The sequence below is a fragment of the Eubalaena glacialis genome, chromosome 4 (genome assembly GCF_028564815.1).
Source record: "Eubalaena glacialis isolate mEubGla1 chromosome 4, mEubGla1.1.hap2.+ XY, whole genome shotgun sequence".
In the NCBI taxonomy this organism is placed as follows: Eukaryota; Metazoa; Chordata; class Mammalia; order Artiodactyla; family Balaenidae; genus Eubalaena; species Eubalaena glacialis.
Genome location: NC_083719.1, coordinates 43,494,756 through 43,518,153, shown reverse-complemented (window position 1 = coordinate 43,518,153; position 23,398 = coordinate 43,494,756). Strand labels below are relative to the sequence as shown.

Here is a 23,398-nt window from a genome sequence, read left to right as displayed (position 1 = left end):
GGGTGAACCAAGCGCCCAGCCACATCACACATTTCTCTCTCTGTGTCTTTCAGCGTCTGCAAGAGCTGGTCTAAAAGTGCAATTCTGAAACATGAAAACTGCTAAGCACTTCATCAGATTTCTGCTTCATAAAACATAAAAGTTACAGTGGTTTTGGAAAAAAAGAAAAAAAGTCTGAGAAGCTAATAGGACTTGAAAGCCCTTAACTGAAATGTTGGTGGCACAGGCTCAAGGCACAGAATTACTCATCTGTACAAGAGCCTGTTCCAAAACAGCCCCGCTATGCACCCAACAGTCACCACACACAGTCCTATCAGCTATCTCGAAATGGATCCTAAGTCAACCAAAACTTAACATTTCCCTCCAAAACATTCTAGAGAGCTATGTTCTTAAATGAATGTAAGTTACTCTTCACTGTTTGAGCCAATACTCCTTCTTTTTCAACTAAGTGGAATTCTACTGTTACAAGAGTCATCTGGGTGTTTGTTGTAATATATCTTCAGGTAGCTCCTAGATTTTCAGCCCTTAGATTCTTTGAAGGCCCAGTTGAGTCCTCAGGGACTCAATGAGGAGCCTCACAGTTTGGACACAGGTGGCTGGCTTGCGTTCGACAGACTCTAGTACCTTACACTCCCCATGAATTCAAGGGAGCCTGGATAACCTGCACTTCGCTAATTAATTCTTCCTATGAACACTTCTTGAACACCTAATGTGTGCTTGGGCATATCACAGTGAATGAGCCACAGCCTCTGCCTTTAAGTGCATCACAGCTTAATCTTAGTCCCTATCACAGCTCAGTGCAAATGCCAATTGCCCAAGCCTGAAGTCTGCCCCGTAAATGGCCACCAGAGTCTTAACATAACACAACTAGGATGTGTTAGCTGTGTTAATAGAAGCTGAAGGAAGGAGGAGGCAGTTGTAGGAAAAAGTTCCTAAACAAAGTGTGTTGTGCAATACAAAGGGCTGCACTTGAGCTGATTCTAAAAGTTTTGGTTTTCATATTACTAACTCTAAGAGGATGTATTTGTATTTCTCATTACCCCAATTGAAAAAAACAGCAACAGGAAGTTTCCCTTGACTTGAGTGAATGTTTGAAACCTGTTTATATTGTAATATAAATACACAAATTTATGTTATATAACATATTATTATTTAGAGAAGTAATGGAGTATTTCAAGTCTTGATTTGGGGCCACTCAGAGGATCAACAGTTATTTATAACACTGATCCCAAATTCCAGGGTAGGGGAGGAGTGGGGGGAGAATATGTATATTTCAATACCTTACAAAAATAAATATCTGCCAGCTGCACTTTTAGAAGAAAACTAGAGGTGATGCCAAATGAAACAAATAATAATAAAGGGTGGCAACCCTTATGCTACTGAGAATCACCGTTCTAGAAAGTGAGAAGACCCTGAATCTAGCTAAAATCACAAAGAAAAAAATTGTCCAGCAGCTGAGCTCATTTCCAAAATGAAAGTCTACTAGCTTGATGTGTGGAACAAGCATCTTCCTCCAGAGTTAGAGAGACCTGGATTTGAATCCCACCTTTGCCTTGTACCCAGTCAGTGGCCTTAGGGAAATTATTGGGTTGGCCAAAAAGTTCATTAGGGTTTTTCCATAACCCGAACGAACTTTTTGGCCAACCCAATATTTAACCTGCGTTTCAGTTTCCTCACCTGTAAAATGGGTCTAAAAATACCTATCTCTTAGGATTGTTGTAAAGATTCAGTGAAGTGAATAAAGTTCTTGGCACCAAGTAGATATATGAAAAATGGTAGTGCTCCTCCCCACCATTTACCAAAGCATGCAGGAGGTGGGGGGTTTTGTTTTGTTTTGTTGTCTTTTCTTTTGTTTTTTCCAGCAGGGGGTTAGGGAGGGGTGTTTGAAGAGAATAACTCTTAAAGCCTAGAAGCTATATTTAGGAGACAAGGATTAACAGTGCATAATGACAGTTTAATTCACAATTTCACACTGAATTCTCATATTGCTAAATCTATATCTCTGCATGTAGTGATTGCCATCTACCTCATTTGGAGTGCTCATCAGGAATTCTAACAGGTTTCAATTGAACAGTTGGTAACAATGATCATATCAGACAAGTTCATTTTCTATAAAGAAGTCATGTTCTGTCTTTCTTTCTTGTGTGAATGATTTTAGAAAGCAAAGCCAAATTTTACAAAAGCAAAAAATTCAATCAAGAACAGTAAGAAGTCACTCATTTAATAAGCCTTTACTTAGTATCCACAATGTGCCTGGCACTGTTCTAGGCTCCAGGGATTCAGACAGGCAGACAAGGGCCCTGCCTTCTTGAAGCTTACACCCCAGTGACTTCAAAATTGTCTCCAATGTCTTTAACCCTGGATACAGGTGGCACTTCATAAGGAAGCCAATGATTCTGAAGCAAATGGGACTCAGCACTGGGAATAATCCTTGCACAGTAAAAAGAATCTGATTCCCTGGAGTCCAGATGTCTAATTCCAGTGGGCCAAATTAAAAAATGAAGAGGACCCATTGAAATGCTGTGAGCTATTCTGAATCCCAAGTAATATTCAGCTGTTGGAATAAGAACAAGATGTTCCACTGTTTTTAGACCAGCATTCTTTTCCATATGGAACCAATTTCTTGAACTATCCTTAAGAGTATCTGGAGGCTCAGTGTTATGTGATACTTGAAACTTGAAAGCAGACCATAAAGTAATGATTTAGAATATGGAACTGGTCAAGGGGGGTTAACATTCTAATCTCACGGCCCCACAAACATCACACCCTAGATTCAGCTCGATCATAGACTTGTGAACTTCCCTAGAGCTCAGCTTCCTCTTCCACAAAATGGGAAGGACAGTGGCACCTGTCAGAGTTGGCTAACTGCTATAGCAAACAATTCGAAATCTCAGTGGCCTGACATAATAAAAGCTTAATTCCTGCTTGCTTCATAGCCCAATGCTGGTTGATGAGGTCACCCTGTCCGACCTCATCAGTCAGGGTCCTGAGTTGATTAATCACATGATTCCAGCACATTCTTGAGCCTTGTCCTCCTCCACATTCCATTGTCAGGTGAGGAGAAGAAAATATGTCAAAGACGACATAGGTTTTGTTTTCTAGACAGACCTTGGAGGGGTAGGGGCTTCCATCCGTCCATCCTTTCTGTCCACACTGCAATGGTCAGGACTCAGTCTCGTGGCTACATGTATCTGCTGGGAGGCTGGGGAGTGTAGACTGACTATGCGCCCTGGAGGGAGAGGAAGTAGAGTTTGGTGAGCACGTAGTGGACTTCACCACAATGCTAAATCCAAAAAGCGTTTGGAGGATTAAGTGAGATAATATACATAAGAACTCATAAAGATCTCTAGATCAATACATATTAATTCTGGAATAATATTAGTTCTGCACTCCTAGCTAGGCTGAGGCCCATCTCCTCCACTCAGCTCATCTTGGATGAGCAGAGAAGGCCAAGGCGGTGACATTATCTTTATGTTACCTGCAGAGACAGCTCCAAAAAGGGAAAGGTACCTGCGTCCTTTGCTCCCTTTACCAGGCATCTTAATCTAGAATCATTTTAGATACATTTCATATTATTGAGAGCCATCGTCAAGGAGAAGAGGCCATCTTTTCATAGTACACTCCCAAATAATACTGGTTCTTTTTGGCAAATGTTTCCCAGAAGAAGCTTATCTTATTATTAAATGATGCCTAGAGTGTGTGACCTTAAGCTCTGAAAGAAGGTGGGATTCACCAGATTGACTCATCCAGATCTGTTCTCCAAGCTGCCACAGAGTGATTTCTTCTAAACAATGTAAATCAGATCATGTCAACATCTGCTTAAAATCCCCCACTGTCTTTCTGTTGAGTTTAGAATAAAATCCAAATGTCTTATACAGGGTATTCCCCATCCCACGCTCCCAGGATCAGCCCTGCCTCTCTCCAACCTCATCTCACATCTTTCTCCTCCTCTCCCTATTCATTCATTCTTTCATTCATTCATTCAACAGCTATTTATTTAGCCTTGGTTCAGTCCCTGGGAATACCGTAGTAAAATAGACAGTGCCCCTGCCCTGGTGGCGGGAGATGGCATCCCAGCGTGACTGATCACGGGTGCCGGCCTTAGTGACTTGTTGCTCGCTGGTCTCTTCCCACAGTTCACCCCGGCTCACAGAAGCCCATGTAGAACAGTTCCTACCCCTGTGGTGGTTACTCTCTCACAGCACCCCAAGTACATTCTTTATAGCATTCAACAATCTGGAAAATCCTTTTGCTTGTTTGAGTGCGTTTATTATCTATCTTCCTCTACCACAGTGTAATTCCCATGAGGACAGGATCTTATTTATCTTATTCACTGTAGTATCCTTAACACCTGTTTGCCTGGCACCAAGTAGAAGCCCAATAAGTATCTGTTGAATGAATGGCTCAAGGAACGAATGAACTGACAGGCGGCAACCAGCACATCTGGTGACGCCCTCAGGCCTGAGGAGAAAGTGTGCTCCGTTTTCCTTCCTGATATCCTGTGCTCATCTGTGTCCCTCTGATTGTGGTTTCGTAGGGAATGACACCACTCCACTGGGCAGCTTTCCACAACCGGCCTCAACACACCCAAATGCTGCTGAAGAAGGGGGCAGACCCCACCCTTGTGGATAAAGACTTTAAAACGGCTCTCCACTGGGCTGTGCAGGTGAGAAGTTAGCCAGTGGGCTTGTCTCAAGTATAAATGGTGTAAAGCAATGTTAACAATTCTGAGTATGTCAGACCTGAAAGATGGAATTTTCAAAGGTACAGTCCCAGCATTGATGTGGCCTTTATATGTACAACAGAGCAAGTAAGATACATGCTGCCCTCTTCCCTTCATTCATATCCAGAGCAGCAACAGCAAACCTGCCACTTTGGAGGATTTGGGTACATCAGTTGCTGAGAAGAAATCCTGCCAAGGTAAAGAGGGGGAGGAGTTACAGAATATCACCCATCTCGGCTGTTACACACACACACACGCACACACACACTCACACATACACCTCTCTCACTCTCTCTTTCTCCATCTCAATGATTGCTGCTGGCTCACAGTGTACCAGGATAACCCTTCAAAGAATTATTAGGAAAGTCCCTTCAAAGTCTTTGGACCATGACTCTCTTCTTCCTTCCAAATCCTCTGAAGCAGAGTAATTCCAGGTGACCCTGAACAATGGTGCTCTGAACAATGAAAATTGTGGCTCATAACCCTACCTCACTATCCCAAAAGGGAATCTGTATCAGTACACATGACCAGAGAAATCAGAAATCTACAGTCCAAGGGGGGGAAAACTGGGACTTCCCGGTGGTCCAGTGGTTAAGACTCCACCTTCCAATGCGGGGGGTGCGGGTTCGATCCCTGGTCTGGGGTTCCACGTGCTGTGCAGTGCAGTGCAGCCAAAAATTTAAAAAAAACACAAAACCCAAAGTGGGGAAAACTGAGACTAAGGTGAAAGAATGACCATACCTAACACTTATTGAAGTGTTTTCTAAGGAAATCATTCAAGGGGAATGATTAACTAAGAGTTATCTATTCTGTCCTTGAAAGGAGAGCGATACTATGCATCCTTTCAACAAACTTGCTAGCCCATTCTGTCTTTTCATGCCTAACCTAGACATCCCCACTGTTTATTTCTATCAGCCCAATAAGTGCACCCTTGCTGAGCTGCTGCCAGGGTCCCTGTGATTCTGCATGCCCTGATGGTGGTTTCACTCAGGTGTTTTCACATGCCACACACAGCAGAGAAGGGCACCTGGCACTTTCAGGGTTGACATGTGTGCCTGAGATAAGGGCAAAACAGAAGTGATTTGGAAACTACTCTGTTTTTGTTCCTACAAACTTGGCTTCAGTTACCCTGTAGCAGGGCCAGCCCTGCAAAACTGTGAAGTGAACAAAGCATGTTTTTGTCATCCTCACCTGCCCTGAGCACCCTCCTCCATACTTTCAGTATCTAATCAGCTGCCCTGTCCCCCTCATGCCGGTCCCTGCCCAGAGCCCAGTCCTCTGGCTGGTCAGGGGTCACCACTGGAGCAGTGGCCCCAGGGCAGCCTGGCTGGGCAACCAAGATGTATCCCACATGAGTTGGCTCTCAGCTGAGGTGAGAGTGGTATCGGAATCAAGCATTTTCTGTATATTCACTCCCATCGCCCCTGTTTTCTGATTTCATAGATCTGGGATGGGGCTCATGCAGGTGCATTTTGAAAAATCTCCCCGGGGAATTCTGACTGATATGCCTCCTCTGCTCCACCTTCCTCTACCACAGCCCAGTTTAGAGCTGCTGCTTGGGAGACGGCTTTGCAGTCGAATCATCAACAGTGCTTGTAAAACAACAGATTCCCAGACCCCACTCCAGACCTTCTGAGTTGGGCTCTTCATGGGTGGGAACCCTTGTTTTGATCCTCCAAGAGGCAATTTGGCAAAATCCAAAGAAAAATGTGCTCAACTCAGAAGATGTGAGTTTGCATTAACAGAGCTGGCTTTGTTCTGAGAGGAGTCACCTAAACCTGCTTGGCTTAACTATAGGTGTATCTTTGGGGCATGAATGAGACCGTGCGTGTGACAGTGATATGTAATATTCTTTGTAATTGGAAGAGATTATCGTTTTTATTATGGCTCCCAATTTCCTCCATGAAAGCTTAGTTATCATACCCACATCTACATACTGTATTCTTTCTCTCTACTAAATGTTATAGCTTTTAACCTGCTACATTGATTTCAGTCCTGTCTGCACATTAGAATCATCTGAAGAGCTTTTAGACAATACTGATACCCAAGCCCCACACCCTTAGATTTTCAGTCAGTTTGTCTGGGGTGGAGCCTAGGTGTCAGTAATTTTTAAAGTTTTCCCTTCCTCCAGGAGATTGTAATGTCCAGCTGGGGTTGAAAACTACTATGATAAATGAATTCGTATTAATGGATCCTAAAACCTTAGCTACTCCTACCTAAGATATTTACATTTTGACCATGATTTTGTATAATAAGCATAATGCCTCACACATTTGTATACTCAATAGCTTAATAAATATTTCATGAGAAAAAAAACAAATTTCATGAGCACCTATTCTGCATCTGGCATTGCGGGGGGAAAGATTAAGAAGACAGGTTCCTTCTAGGACCCCTACAATTGTATGTAATATTGCACATGCTTATATGTGAGGATGTTAGCATACAATTTTCTGAGGGAGGTGTTTACAGTTTCTTTAACTCTTCAATGAGGATCTGTAACTAACCCCCCCCCCAAAAGGTTAAGAATCACCCTCTGGAGGAACTGTACACCCTCTCCCTCCCTGTGGTTAGCAGTAAAATTCAGAAGTGGTGTGTTCTGCCCTTTACTCTGCAAAGAAGCCTGAGGGTAATTCCGAATGTCAGCTGCAACCAGGATTATACTTGCCTCCGTTAGCCTTCTTCTTCATTTATAACTCAGGGCCAGCACTGTGCTCCTCATAAAGTTTTTCCACATGAATGAGTCTATTTCCCATTGTCATTAATTCCTTTCACTGAACTTCCTGCTTTTCTCTTGGACTATATGAGACCGTATTTAAAGCTATAGCACTTTGAACTAATAAAGCTTCTGTATTTGACCCAGGCAACCAAAGCAGTAAAGATTTGAGACATTGGGCCCGAAAAGTAAACTAAGTTTGACTTCTGCCCCCATTTCTTGGGTCCCTTGGTAGCTGGTGGTGCCTTCCTGTGGGCCCATTGCCCTCGTTCGCCTCCCCCATCTGCCCAGGAGACCCGGTTGCGTGGCTCTCTCTGGGCTAACACTGAGCAGCACGCTGTCCCTATCTGCATCCAGTCTCCCTTGATGTAATCTCAGTCCCTTCGGGGCATGTTCTTGCCTATCTGTGATGACACTAGCTTATCAGGAGTCTACACAGGTATCTCTCGGACTCATCTTCCTCTCACTCCTCAACACTGCAGAAATTTAGTCATTAATCTTTTTCTCATTCTCCTTTCCTCAGAAAGCCCATCGGTTCCTAAGGCTTCGACTATCATTCTACTCAGAATTTCCTCAGATCAAAATCCAGCTCTGACCTCTCTCTTGAACGTTAAACTCACATTTCCAGCTCTACCAGGCATCTTCCCATAATTTCCCATGGACACGTCAAACTCAGCATGTTCAAACTGAATCCATGATCTCTCCTTCCCGTCACATTCCCATCCACCCAGTAGCCCAAGCCAAAGGCCATCATGTGGCCCATGGACACTGCTTCCTTATCATCCTTCATGTGTAATTGGTTATCAAGACCTCTCGATTCCACCTCCTCAGGTCTCACATCTCCGTCTCCTCCTTTCTATCCCCACTGTATAGATGAGGGCCCCAGCAGGAAACAACCCACTCAGATGGGATTATTTGAGCATGGATTCATAAAGAGGCTATTTACACACAACAGCAGGTTGCCATTAGGGCATCTGGGAGGGCATGGGAGGGAATGGTTACTAAGACACAGCAAAAGCTGTAGCTGTAGGAAAGGGCCTAGGACGGAAACTGTAGCCTTTGATGGAATAGTCAAACTGTGGCCTAGCAGGGAGGGAACTAGAAGATAAATGCCCCAATCACTCTTTCCTCCTACATCCATCTCCTGTCAGTACCACTCACTGGCCAATCCCAACCAGAAGCCAAAGGGCAAAGGGGCCCATTTGATGCAATTCATACATGCTAAAGGGTAAAGAGCAGGATGAAAAAAGATGGAGAGTTAACCGGGAAGAACAAATGGAGACAATTTAGTACACCTATCATCAGTGCCTTAGATCAAGCTTCCCCTATCTCTCACCTGAACAGTTTCAGTATCTGTATTCCTACTTTCAGCCCTTTCCTTCTCCAATCTATTCTCACATTGCACCAAGTGCTCTTTCTACAAATCACAAAGGAATGCACTAACATAACTGTTGCTACACCAAAACAATTATGGTCACTGCTGGTTCTTGGCTCAAAAACCTTCACCAAGTGCCATTTTCTAGTAAAGAACAAACTCCTTGCCTTGCACTTACTGCCATGAACAACCTCTCTGCAACCCACCCCACTCCCTGCCCTTTCCTCTTCAAGACATATAGGCTTTACTCCAATCATACTAGAATATTAATAATCCCCTCAATACATCGTAAAGATTCATCCTGTCTTCCCCTTGGTCATGTTCTTCCCTTTTGGTGAAATACTTCTTTCTTCTTGCACTCCCTGCATCATCCCTTCTAACTGCAGAATTTATACTTGTTCTTCCTTATTTCTCAAGGCCCAACTAAGTTCACCCTCTTTGTTGAGCTCCCTTTCAGAATTGTTCCCTCCGTCTAGCACTTCCTTACTTCTATTACTGGTGTTAACGATCGGTGGGGTGCCTGTGTCTCCTCTTCTAGACTATGTGCTTAAGGGCAATGTGCCTTACTCATCCAGATGTCTCTCAAGACCCAGAACAGATCTTTGTGAATCTTTGTGAACACCAAAAAGGTGTTCACTGAATTCAGTTCAATAAGTTTATCCATCCCAAGCCAGTGGGAATAGTGGCTTATTGGGTTCTTTCTGTGAGATACCATTTTCAGCTTAACTGAAACTTCCAGGAATGCAATACCTTAGTATCTTTTTTTTTTTTTTGGCTGCACTGGGTCTTTGTGGCTGCGTGTGGGCTTTCTCTAGTTGTGGCGAGCGGGGGATACTCTTCGTTGCAGTGCACAGGCTTCTCGTTGCGGTGGTTTCTCTTGCTGCAGAGCATGGGATCTAGGCACATGGGCTTCAGTAGTTGTGGCGCACAGGCTCAGTAGTTGTGGCTTGCGGGCTCTAGAGCACAGGCTCAGTAGTTGTGGCGCACGGGCTTAGTTGTTCTGCCGCATGTGGGATCTTCCCAGACCAGGGATCGAACCCGTGTCCCCTGCATTGGCAGCCTCCTTAACCAGTGCACCACCAGGGAAGTCCATGTGCCTTAGTCCATGTGGCATAGTGTCAAGGAGTTTTTTCTAATGATAGGAATTCTAGGATAGATATGATGGCAGGTCAGTGAGAAGGGCAAGTATCTACTGCCCCTCAAATCTCACCTCTAGCTCCTTCCTCCTAATCCTAGAAAATGTGTTTATTTGGAATCTTCCTCAGCAGTACTCTTCTTTCAGTGCATTTTTCAAGGGAGGTTAGAAAGAAAAGAACTGCAGTAATATAAAACTATTTCATGTTTGTTCATTCAGTATGTGGTTATGTGGTTAAGGAAATTATACACACACACATACACATACCCTTGGAGCTCTTGAATATAACCATCAACCCCAGTGCCTGAGACTGATTTGGTCCAGCATGGACTCCTCCTCCTTCCCGTGGTGGCCAAGATCTGTGGTCAACTGTTTGAACTGTATCAAAATCCTATAAGTATACTTTAAATATATTCAGAATGCCAGAGGATAATTATAAATGTCATAGACCAGTGGATCCGGGTCATAGATGGAAGAGCCTTAGAACTGGAAAGGACCACACAAGTCATTTAGTCCAACCCCTCAGTTCACAGGTGGTGAAACTAGTGCACATGGAGGTTATCATTACCCAAACACACCCCACGCCTGCAGAGACTCAGGCCACACGCCTCCCAGTGCTTGATAAGAGGAAAACTACAAAGCCACATAAGCCCAGAGTAAACAAAGAGAAAGTCAAATTTACGAAATCAACCCCATTACCCTGGGAGCAAAGACTGAGCTGTCTTGAAGGGTAGCCTAAGTTAAAGTGGCCTGCATGTGTCAGCTCCCCAGTGCTTGGTTGCAGAGAAGAAGGGGACGAGGTAGACAGAGAAAAAACAGGAACTCACCTAGGAGTAAACACAAGTGAGGAAAGAAGCGAAAAGAGAGTGAAAGGCGGGAGATAGTGAGAAAAAGAGAGGGAAGCTAAGAAAAGGATGAGTAAAATTCTATTTCGTTTGGCTTTGCCCAGAGTTGGTCAGGCTTGTTTTTTTTTAATTTATTTATTTATTTATTTATTTATTTATGCATTGTTCAGCAAATATTTATTATGAGTTACTCTTTGCTAGACTCCATTTCAACAGAAAGATTCCCAGTCATAGGTGTGCCAAGGGCAATGCAGAGATGTCCTAGAGACTGTCACCTTGCCAGACAGCTAGAAGCAGAAGCTAGACACTGTCTACACACTAACACAGCAGGGAAGGAGGTTTCGTGGGGGGCTTTTCCATATTAATCATTAGAGCACCTGTGAAATGAAGTAGTTCAGCAGCTGAGGGTCACCATGCCTCACTGCCCCACCCCCCCATTTCTATCTTCCACTAGCTCTCCAGGAGAGTCAGCCCCAGGCTTTGGGATACAGCAGCCTCTGGAGTCAGGCCAAGCAGAAAGCCTGGGTCCAAAGGGGCTAACTGTAAAGATGGTCCTGACTCCAAGCCAGGATATTGGGCCCCTTTGTCCTCTAGTTAGCCCCAAACCCTCAACTCTCAAGTGTTCACGCTATACAAACTAGTAAAACTTCCCCTCCAGCTCCTTTCCAGTCTAACACATCTGGCTCCAGCTGAACTTACGGGCCAGTGTTCTCATAGCACAAAACCACCCAGCCCTTTAAAAGGGCCATGTGACCTAAAACCCTTGCATCTGCTTTGTACAGTCACTGTCATGAGACAAACAGACCCCTATCTCCAAGAGAAGGATGGAGATTGGAGTTCCCTCCCTGAAGAACCCACCATAGAATTAATGCTGCCAACACGTTAACAAATAAACAACTAGTCCTAAATCTTGCATTAAGACTCCTTGGAAGATCACCTAGAATAAAAAGAGTCTACAATCGGGACTTCCCTGGTGGCGTAGTGGTTAAGAATCCGCCTGCCAATGCAGGGGACACAGGTTCGAGCCCTGGTCCGGGAAGATCCCACCTGCCTCAGAGCAACTAAGCCTGTGCGCCACAACTACTGAGCCTGCACTCTACAGCCTGTGAGCCACAACTACTGAGCCTGCGTGCCACAAGTACTGAAGCCCGCATGCCTAGAGCCCATGCTCCACCGCAGTGAGAAGCCCGCTCACCGCAACAAAGAGTAGCCCCCGCTCTCCGCAACTAGAGAAAGCCCGTGCGCAGCAACGAAGACCCAACGCAGCGAAAAATAAATAAATAAATGAATAAGAGTCTACAATCAAGATACTGGAATCTTGTTTTTTATCAGTCTCCTATAGCAAAATTACTGAACGTTAATTCAACTTTCTTCTTGGCAAGCCTTCTTGTGAATTCCCCTCCCTCATGAGGTATAAAGAGAAAATGACTAGGACTCAGTAGTTCCCAGCAGTTTTCAGAGTACATGAAGGCACTTTATGGATTACCCATGGACACAAAGAACAAAAATGCAGCAAAAATAAATAAATCCACAGTCTCATTTGGCCACCCAGTGTAGAATTCTAGAGCTCCATAATAAGATCTATACAATATTCTTCCCCTATTGAATGATATTCCCACCAAACGGAAACCCACTCTCCATTCTTCCTAAGGGCCCTTCTGGCCAACATCCCATTTCTTCTCTCCTGGTGCTTCCTGCTGTCTGTGACCAAGACTTCCCAGGCCTGGAGACTCCCTTTGACTGACACTCAGCCCATTTTGCCAAGAAGGGAATACTGTTACCAGGAGACCACTGAGCCAGGGCCTCAGCTCACAAACTAGTACTCTCCAGGGCTCTCTCAAATTCTTGTGAGGGTGCAGCATGGCAACCCTCCTAGGAGAGGATTTTAAAGCACCTAATGTTGAAAGAAGGTCTCAGTTGGCAAAGCGCACTTCATTGCTACTGATGTCGCTGATCCCAAGAGCAGTTTTCGCTTAAATTCCTCCCATATGAACATGCAGGATCAAATAAATAGACCGTACTTTTAACTGGAGACAAAATGGTGTAGTGGTGAAGTACGAGGGCTCTGCAGACAGTCAGTCCTGGCTTTGCCACCTCTTGGCTGTGACAGTGGGCAACTTAATCCCTCTGTGCCTCCAGTTTCTCCTCTACAATATGGGGATGATAAGAGTACCTACCTCATGAAGTTGTTGTCAGGATTAAATGAGTTAGAACATGGAAATGCAGTGCTGGGCACAGAACGTTCACTCGGTAAACATTGCTATCACCATTACTCCTGGGAGGATATTCTTATAAAGAAAAAAAAAAAAAAGGCAATGATAATATTGTAAGTAAGGGCCAGGTTTAGAGACAAAGGAATTGTCTGGAAGATTCAGGACAAAAGGCATTTTGGAGGAAAAGTGTAAGGGGGTGGAATTTCTCTTATCCAGAAAAGCCGTGTAAGACTCCAGCTTGCAAGAGAAATGCTGAGTGGGACCGTGGTCAGGAACTCAGAAGAGGCCCACTGAGATGTGCTGGGCCGCGGCCTCTATCTCAGCTGGCTGCTTCCAGAACGGCTCCTCTGTGGGTCAGGCAAGGAGAGAGGAAGGCAGTGTGTAAGAAGTGGGTTTTGTTTTTTCCATCTGTGCTTGACACTCCATCCCACACGGAGGGAGAAGCGTGACAGAGTGTTTTGCTGTTTGAATCACTGTGGCAACCTGAATTCCTTTGCTCTTCCAGGAAACCATAAACAAAATCAATTCATTGAGCGGACACTCTTTTTTGCTTCTGTTTTCCTTCTCCAATGGCTAGTGCTTCTTAAAAGGGGAGAGGGGTCTCTTGATTGTTTTAAATATACCATATTTCAGACCCCTCAAAATATGTTTACGTAACATCAGGTGAAAGAACCTTAGAAAAGCTGATAAAGCAGGCACGAACGCTTAGATGTGTTCACTGTAGCCACCTTTTGATGACAGGCATGCCATAGAACTAAAGTCGTTGATCGAATTATTTAAAAGTCATTGTGAGACAAAGGAAGAATGGAGGGAGAAAGAGGATGTAAGGGAGAAGGTAAGAAGGAAAAAGGTTGCAGGCAGGGCCCACTTTATGGGCATGTGACCAGTAAAGCCACAGGTGCCCCACACTCAGAAGGGAGCTCTGTGCTGGGGGTATAATGCTCTGTGGCCATCTGAAAAGTCTCAGTAATTCTATCGTTGAATTTGTGTTTTGTGTGTGAAGTCTAATAGGACAGTGGAGCCTCAGCTCACACAGTCCCACCTCCCTGCTGCCCTGGGACAGATGCTCAGGCCCCAGCTCCTCAGTCCCCTGGCAGGGGTCTGGGCACAGACTCAGGGAGGGTCAGGATTGAGCACGCGCTGAGTTGCAAGATGGGGCCCCAGGCACCTGTGAGGGTTTGCACTCACCGTGAGAATGCCCAGCCCAAGGGAGCGTGACACTAAATAGCAAATAAAAATCGCAGTGACAGGTCCAGAGAGACACCATGGAAGAAGGGAATACATTATTCCTCTGCCATGTGAGCAGGGGGCTCCACATTTTCCCTGGGCCCCATAAATTATGTAGCTGGCCCTGGTTGTAACACTTAAAACCCACTCAGCACTCTTCCTGGGGCTCAAAGTTGAGAGCTTTGAGTGCCCTGAGCCTTTGGTCCTGCAAGAGGTTGCAGAACTTGTATCAGCTGCGGTCCCCTGATACAGTGGGAGCACACTCGAGGGTTCACTGTGTAACGGTTCCCTGTGAAGCCACGCTGAGTAACGAGATATCCGGCGAGTCCTCAGTGCAAACACGGAGAGGGGAGGGAAAGGAAAAGGAAAAGCAAAAATGAAAGGGTGGTGTTCCACAGAATTGTGCAAACTGACTCAGAGGTTCTAAAAGACAACCCTGGGGTCAAATAAACTGGGATAATAAAGTGGGAGGAATGCCAAAAGAAATGTTACATGGGGAAATTTATTAGGAGGTGGCTGTCAAATAGCACTTGGAATGTATTAGAATTGCAGCTTTAAAAAAGTTCAACACTCTCAGCTGATTCACTTTGTTATAAAGCAGAAACTAACACACCATTGTAAAGCAATTATACTCCAATAAAGATGTTAAAAAAAAAAAAAGTTCAACACTCTTTCTGCCCAGGACCCTGAGCCCGCACGTGACCTGGCTCCTGGCCCCCAGAACTAGTGCGTGTCTCTGCTGTTTCTTTAACCTGCTCCTCATGCCTCCTAGAGACCTCCATTCTTCCCATAAGACCTGCTGCGTGGAGATGCAGGGTCTATATGGAGTCATTGAGAACATTAAAATGCTGATGAATTATTTGGACTGTTTTATAATCTTTACACAGATATCAGGAGAAATCTGAAAGATAAGACTTTCCACTGTGTGAGATAAAACTAGAATTTATTTTATTGGCCATTGAGGATTTATTGTCATCTAAAATTGCAAATGCTTATGCAGTGTTTTTTGTATTTTTCAGTCCAATGAAAGGTAATATGCACAGCATTTACTTACTCATTTGTTCAAGCTGAAGAGATGTAGGATGCTCTCAAGAAAGAGCTGGTGACTTTTAAGGCTGGGACAGGTTACTAAAAAGAGTGTAGAATAGCCTCCCTTCAAAGGTAAGATAAGGGCTTCCCTGGTGGTGCAGTGGTTGAGAATCCGCCTGCCAATGCAGGGGACGTGGATTCGATCCCTGGCCCTGGAAAGTCCCACGTGCCACAGAGCAACTAAGCCCATGCGCCGCAACTACTGAGCCTGTGCTCTAGAGCCCATGTGCCACAACTACTGAAGCCTGTGTGCCTAGAGCCCGTGCTCCGCAACAAGAGAAGCCACTGCAATGAGAAGCCGCGCACCGCAATGAAGAGTAGCCCCCACTCGCCGAAACTAGAGAAAGCCCATGTGTAGCAATGAAGACCCACAGAGCCAAAAAAAAAAAAAGATAAGATAAAAACTTATTATACACCTACACAGAAAGAGGGACCCAGTTTAGATGGTTGCCTGAAGTTCTTTCCTTTTCCTACTTATTTGTTTTTATTTCTTTTTATCAATTAGCTACTAAATTATGACCCACTTCTTTTCACAAAGGATTTTTGACAATTAAATTACATGCAATTTATAGCAATTTGACCATTACCAGATCATTCTGATCATCATTACGTCACTAGTTAGTACTCGTCATAGTCATTTCGTTAATGTTAAAATTAACTCTGCCAGCTTCTCAGGGGTTAACCTCTACAGCAAGTGGGGGAAACAAAACGAATATATTTAATGAGGAAGTCATCTAGGTGGCCCACCCATTGTGCTAGCTCTGATGTCAGTCAATTACACCTGTATTTAAGTCCTCCTTAGTTCACTGATTATGGAAGACAATTTAGCTCTTACAGGAGACAAAAATCCCTGCAGTGACTTGAGACAAGTGGAAATTTGTTTGTGGGTTTGATAAAATGAATTTTCTTTTTTCGTTGTTTTGAATTTTTTTGCTTTGAATTTTTATCTTAATTTGCATAGACAGGGAAGAGCACTGGATTTGTACATAATGAGCTTTCTTTGACTCTGTTTTCCAGAGTGGAAATAGAATTCTGTGTTCCATCATTCTGAGCCATCACCAGGGTCCGTCCATAATCAACTACGACGATGAGAGTGGGAAGACGTGTGTGCACATCGCCGCAGCAGCAGGTTTCAGTGACATCATCAACGAGCTGGCAAGATTCCCTGAGTGCAACCTTCAGGCTCTGGATGTGGACGACAGGTATCCATGGCAACTCGGAAATGTGGGGAACTACCAGTCATCTTTTCCAAATTTTAATCTCAAAATAAAGAAGATGTTTAAGGAGTTATCCTATATGACTATATCCTTACTGCCAGTAATATTTATACATACGCTTGTGACAATAAAAGCTGCTCTATTTTAGTCAGGGCAGGAAAAATCATTGTTATGAAGAGAAACGCCATGACTGTACAGTATTGTCAGACTTTCCACTTTTTGCTAACCGTTCTCAGTGTTCTCAGAAGGCCTTCTGTATTATCAGCTTCCTGCTATAGGCGCTTTTTGTTCTTAACAGTAAGTCTTGATTCTTTTCCTTCGTTCCTGGATTATGTCATAAAGTCAACAAGCTCTTGTTATCCAGAGAAGAGCATAATAGAGGCTTTGTGTTCAGAACTAGATGTGACCTTATCAGGGTTCTGTTTTGGGTTTCTTCAGTCATTAAAGATGTATTTGCATAGAAAAGGAAGCTGAGTCCAGAAAGGTAAAGAGACTTGTCTCAGAGGTATTTAGCAACTAAGTGAAAACTTGTACCCTTGACTTCTAAACAGAGCTTTTCACCTACATGCCCTTCATCCATAATCAACTATTAGAACTTTTCAATTACAATGTGTATCTAACCTTTCTTTCAGTTAGGCATAGACTCAATGGAAATATAAGAATAATATAACAACAAATAAGACTATTGAAAACGAGTATAAGGCTTGTACACTACGTATAGTTTTGTTTACCTCTTTCTATTGAAGTGCAAATCTAGCCACCTACTTATCATGATTTTAGATGCCCCAAGAAGCACTTCCTAATTCCTGATACCTGAAATCCTTATAACACAGGGGGAAAAAAATCTTGGGTTCCATGTAAGTCTCAGAAGCTGGAGATGGTTAACATGATGACTTTAATTAAAATTAAGGTATAAATCATTGAAAGTAGACCTTTTCCTAAGAGCAGATGTTGAACTTGAGCAGGTAAGAAAGTAATAGGACTTAGTTACATGAGGAGGAAAGGTGAATGATCCAAAAAGAGAAGAAAAGAACACATCTAGGAAAAGAGGGCTAGAAAAAAGTTTGCCTACTTCAAAATACTTGTAGAACCAGCTCTGAATAGAGTATTTCCCATTTTGCATTGTCACATGCTTAGCAGAGAAAATTTAGTTCCCCCAGCCTCAGGGAAGAAAGAAAAACCAAGGGCAGAAAGAAAATGCAAAAGATTGGGTCCTACAAGGGTTCAAAGTGAAGTAAAATCTCAAGAAAGGTCTAGTTCCTGCTCCAAAGTTCAGCTCATGTGTTGCATGCACTAATCAAATCCTGCTCTTCATTTTGTTTCAGTTTCTGCATCCTGCATTGTGTAGCTGTGCCTTCACATTGAAACTGTAAGCTTGTATTAGTATAGAATTTTTTAAAATTTTCATAGGTTTAAGTACTTAATGCATTTGCAACAACTGTGACTTCCCTTTCCTTCTTTTTTTTTCCCCCAGTGGAGAGAAAGTTTTTGAGGAAAGAGAAGAAAAATGAGGCAATGATTTAAAAAAAAAACAAAAACAAAAACGAGGATGAGGGAAATATGGGGAAACTAGTCATCCTAGATATTAAAACACATCATAAATCTGTGACATTTAAAACACAGTGGTACTAGCCTAAGATTGATGGCACAGAACACATAACTCATAAATAGCTTATGTAGCTTAAATGTCCCAAATTTCATCAGTCTATGAGGTCATACTTTCCTTTAGTACCCAAGTCATTTATTTTCAGGAAGGAGAGTCTTTTATCAAACTCTCCTCCCTACACATATCTGGGAATTATCGAGAGAATGTTTGCATGTTCCATAAATCGTTCCTTGGCTTCTCTTCAACCAACACTGCATTCTTATGCCCATCATTTCCTGCCATTCAGAGACCACCTCATCAGCCCACTGCTTGTCTGTGATGAATTTCTTCTGAATCATGGGCCCTGGTTCTCCACCTCCTCACTGTGATAGCTGAGTCCAGCCAGCTATGTTTGTAGGACTATCCTGAAGCTTAGAGATAAGAAAGGAACTACAGCTTAGATAACTTGAAATTGGATGCTACATATTGCCCATGAAGGCTCTATGTGTATTAGTTAGAAGTTATCTATGCTTCTCCTGTTTCTCTGCAAAATAATTTTTTTCCCTGTGTCCTTCTGGACCTCTTCTTCCATGTTGATGGCCAGAAGGATTAAAACAGTCACTCTTAGCAATTGTTGTGAAGGAGTATTTCACAATGCTCCAGAGAGAATTGTCACGTGTTGGTAAACCTGACTACATTGATGTCCAGCCCTCCGTCTACTGAATTTATGGGCAATATATTCTCTAAGCAGGAAGGCATAATATGGCTGGTGCCTCATCTTGTTTCATAATAAATATTGTTTGGAGACCTCACTCACACAGAATGGAATGAATCATATCTGCTACATGTTCAAATAGGCAGTGTGATTGATGACTATGTTGAAAAAATATACGGTCCTATTAAGGGTTCTCAAATTTCTGCCCATATCATAACATGAGGAAAAGGATGCCTGATTGACAGAGGACACGATTTACCATGGGGACTGTGGTCTCACTGCTGACATGGCTACTCTCCGAATACTAAGGCCCAAGCCCCTTCACAGATGCCCGGCCCGCAGGCTGCCTCCACGTCTGAGAGACCTCTTGGCTCTCCCAGGGGTGGCCTTCTGCCAGCGGTCAAGCCCCAGAGTAAAGCCAAGAAGAAGCCTTCCATGCCCTCCTTTCCTGCCTCAGGACTGATCCTTTCCCAGAGTGACTGACAGGAAGAGTAGCCACTCTCTTCACAGGAAACCCCATTCACAGGCATGTCCTCTTTCACTGTGCCCCTCCTTAGCCTCCCAGGGTCCCACTGCCCAGGCACACCACACAGACATCCCCCACCACCCATTTCCCAGCATCTCTGCCAAGGAAGCAAGGTTCGGGTCCCCTTTGCTCTTGGGTCCAGTGGTCCTTTATGCTCTTATCACCTTCTTATCCCATCTGCCTTGGTAGTTCTTTCTACAGCTGGGGAACTAATTTGCTCCAAATCTGCTCTCAGTTCTGGGCTTGGCTTTTGGAAACAAAGACACTGACTATTTCTCTTATCCACCCTGCTATATCCCTCCCCGGAGGTTGAGCATAAAATCAACCATATCCTTAAATAAGGAAAGAGGAAGGGTAGAAAAGTACATATATGGGTCAGGATCTCAAAATATGATCCCACTGCACTAATAAATGGTGTTGAGAAAAGTTGGCTATGTAACTGGAAAAATGGTCAGATTGGCTCCACACCTCACCACACATATCAAAATACACATACAGACACATGTGCAGTTTTTTTTTTAATCCAAATAAATCTAGAAGAAAATATTGGTTTCCTTTTTATTTACATTCAGTAAAATTTACTCTTTTTTTTTGACATATAGTTCTATGAATTTTAACACATGCATAGATTCATGTAACCACCACAAGCAAGATTCAAGACAATTCTGTCACCTCCAACATCAACTCAGGTTGTCCTTTTGTAGTCAAGGCCTCCCCTATCTCTAAGCTCTGGCAACCACTGATTAGTTCTGTCTCTTGGGTTTTGCCTTTTCCAGAATGTTATATAAATGGGAATATACAGTATATAATCTTTTGAGATTGATTTATTTCACTTGGTAGAATGACTTGAGATTCATCTGTGTTCCATATATCAGTAGGCTGTTCTTTTTATTGCTGAGTAGGATTCAATTTTGTGGATGAACTATAGTTTGTTTGTCCATTCACCCATTGAAGGACATTGGGTTGTTTACAGCTTTTGGCAATTATGAATAACGCTGCTATAAACATTTGTGTATAAGTTTTTGTGTGAACATAAATTTTCATTTCTTTAGCTATATATCTAGAAATGAGATTGCTTGGTCCTATGGTAAGTATGTTTAACTTTAGAAGGAACTGACAAACTATTTTCTGGTGTGACTGTTTCCATTTTGTATTCCCACCAAAAATGTATAAAAGTTCAGGTTGCCCTGAATCTTCATCAGCCTTTGCTATTGCCAGGTTTGGGGTTTGGTTTTTTTTTCAATTTTTTTTTTTAATTGAAGTATAGTTGATTTACAATGTTGTACCAATCTCTGCTGTACAGCAAAGTGACTCAGTTATACACACACACAGACACACACACACACACACACACACACACAGACACAGACACACAGATATATATACATTCTTTTTATTGTTTCTTAATTTTAGCCATTTGAATAAATATGTAGTTGTATCCCATTGTGTTTTAATTTGCATTTCTCTAATGAAAAATGTTATTGAGCACCTTTTCATGTGCTTATTTACCATTTATGCATCTTCTTTGATAAAGTGTTCAGATCTTTTGCTAATTTATTTTAATTGGCTTGCGTATTTTTTTATTCAGTTTTGGAATACTTTACATATTCTGAATACAAACTCTCTGTTGAATGTGCTGTTTGCAAATATATTCTCCCAGTTTCTGGCTTTTTTTTTTTTTTTTCTTCCTTAAGAAAATAATAGTTTTGCCATTTAACAAGGTTTAAATACTGATGAATATTCATCCACCTTCTGGCTGATGAAGGACTTTCTAAAACATAAAATCATGAAACAAACCAAAAATGAAGAGGTAAATAAATGTGATTATTCCTTAAAATTTTTTATGGAAAAATCACTAAAAAATTAAAAGCTAAGTAACAAATTAGAGAAAATGTTTTCATAAACATAACCTAGAAAAAAATTGATACCTTAAATATTTTAAAAGCCCATATAAATTAGTAAGAACAACTAATAATCTAATAGAAAAATGGGCATAGGGCATTAAGAATCATTTCAATGAAGAAACTCAAATGGCAAATAAACATATATTTCAGAAGTTCTTCCCCACTATTAATTAAAGAAATGCAGAAGAAAGCAACACTGAAGTACCATTTTGCCTACCAAGTTGGCAAAGATCTTTAAAGATGGTGATAATACAATATTGGGAAGGAGTAGGGACACAGCTGGTAGGAGGAGAGATTGAGCCAGTTTTTTTGGAAGGCAGTTTGGCACTATGTATAAAGAGCCTTATGATTGTTCATACCCTTTGACCCACTACTTCCTCTTCTAGGAAATTCTCAGAAAGACCAAAGCAGGTGGAAGGCCACAGAATATCAGAATTAGAGGAGAGGCCCTTACACACATACACCATCATCCTGAAGCCCCATTTAATGCATACCATTTCCACACTGGAAATAGCAACAAGTCTTTCCTGCCACGACCCAACTTCAAGCAGGAGCTGTTGCCAGCTAAGTAACCTGTACCATTCATGTGCTCAGACACTTACGTTGTTCCCCTGTGGTCCCCCAGGACACCTCTGCACTGGGCTGCAGCTGCAGGAAAGGCAGACTGTGTGCAGTCACTGCTGGAGCTGGGCATAGACAGCAACCTGCGAGACATCAGTGAGAGCACACCCCTGGCCTACGCCCTGTACTGCGGCCACACGGCCTGTGTCAAGCTCCTCTCCCAAGAGAGCAGGTGAGCGCACCAGGAGGCACTCATTTTTTCTTCCTCTCAAAGATTTCTAAAATTGGATGAAATTGTTTAAACTGCCAAAACTAGCAGAAAACCAGCAATAACTTAATAATCGTGTTTGCCGTTATCTAACATGTAATGACATGTCCTTGACGCTGTGGAGCAAAATGATAGTAGTAAGCCTGAATCCATCAGCCTAATATTCACTGAACTCTAATCTCTTCTTTCCTTTTTCTCCCTTTCCTCGTCCCTTTATGCCATATACTATTTATTTATTTATTTATTTATTTATTTATTTATTTATTTCTGGCTGCATTGAGTCTTCGTTGCTGCGCGTAGGCTTTCTGTAGTTGCGGTGAGTGGGGACTACTCTTCATTGCGGTGCGCGGGCTTCTCACTGCGGTGGCTTCTCTTGTTGCGGAGCATGGGTTCTAGGCGCGTGGGCTTCAGTAGTTGCAGCACGCGGGCTCAGTAGTTCCGGCACGCAGGCCCTAGAGTATGCCATATACCCTTAATTGCTCTTTTGCCTAAATCAGCATTTCTCCAGCTTTTTGTTCTCAGGACCCTTTTACACTCTCAAAAATTATGGAAGACCCTAAAGAGCTTTTGTTTATGTGAGTTACACCTATCAATATTTATGGCATTAGAAATTAAAACTGAGAAACTTTTGAAAAAATATTTTGTTATCAATTTAAAGTAATAACCCATTACATTTACGGGTTAACATTAATACCATATTTTTAGTTAAAAAATAACCCATTCTTCAAAACAAACCAAAAAAATGTAACGAGAAGAGCAGTTGTGTTCTACTTTGCTCTTTGAGTCTCTTTGATATCGTTATAGAAGCTTAATAGAATACAGCTGCATTCCCACATCTGCTTCTGCATTCAGTCCATTGCAATATGGTTGTTTTGACTGAAGTGTATGAAAACAATCTGGCCTCACATAGATATGTAGGTGAAAAAGGGAGGAATATTTCAAGAACCTTTTCAGATAACTGTGGATACTTTTCCTTTGATACTACACCAAAACTTGACAAGTAGTAGTTTCCTAAAGCTTAGTGGCAATGTGCACTCTGTCACCATATCAGTGAAGTTTTTGAATTCTGTTACATTAAAATCCATTCATCTCTCTAGCACTTTAAATGTGTCTTACATCTATGCATGATGTTATAATATCTTGCATTGGTCATTTGGAAAATATTGGTTTACTTAGTTATGAAGATCTTCCAAATAGTACATTTCATTATACAATACCAGAAAAAAAATCACATTTGTTAATATCACCACTGATCTCATCAGAAAAGCCTCTATGTATCAGGAAGCTGTCAAGCTCACAGTG

The 23,398-nt window shown here is 42.6% G+C and overlaps 1 protein-coding gene across 1 annotated transcript in view; it reads left to right on the top strand.

The window, feature by feature from the left end:
• The window catches only part of ANKRD55 (ankyrin repeat domain 55), a 90,590-nt gene that overhangs the window by 54,664 nt on the left and 12,528 nt on the right, over positions 1–23,398 (top strand). Inside the window, exons 6-8 of the mRNA XM_061187808.1 lie at positions 4,538–4,666; positions 16,338–16,522; positions 21,893–22,060. Of these exons, the coding sequence (XP_061043791.1) occupies positions 4,538–4,666; positions 16,338–16,522; positions 21,893–22,060 (482 nt within the window). The remainder of the gene's footprint in view (positions 1–4,537; positions 4,667–16,337; positions 16,523–21,892; positions 22,061–23,398) is intronic.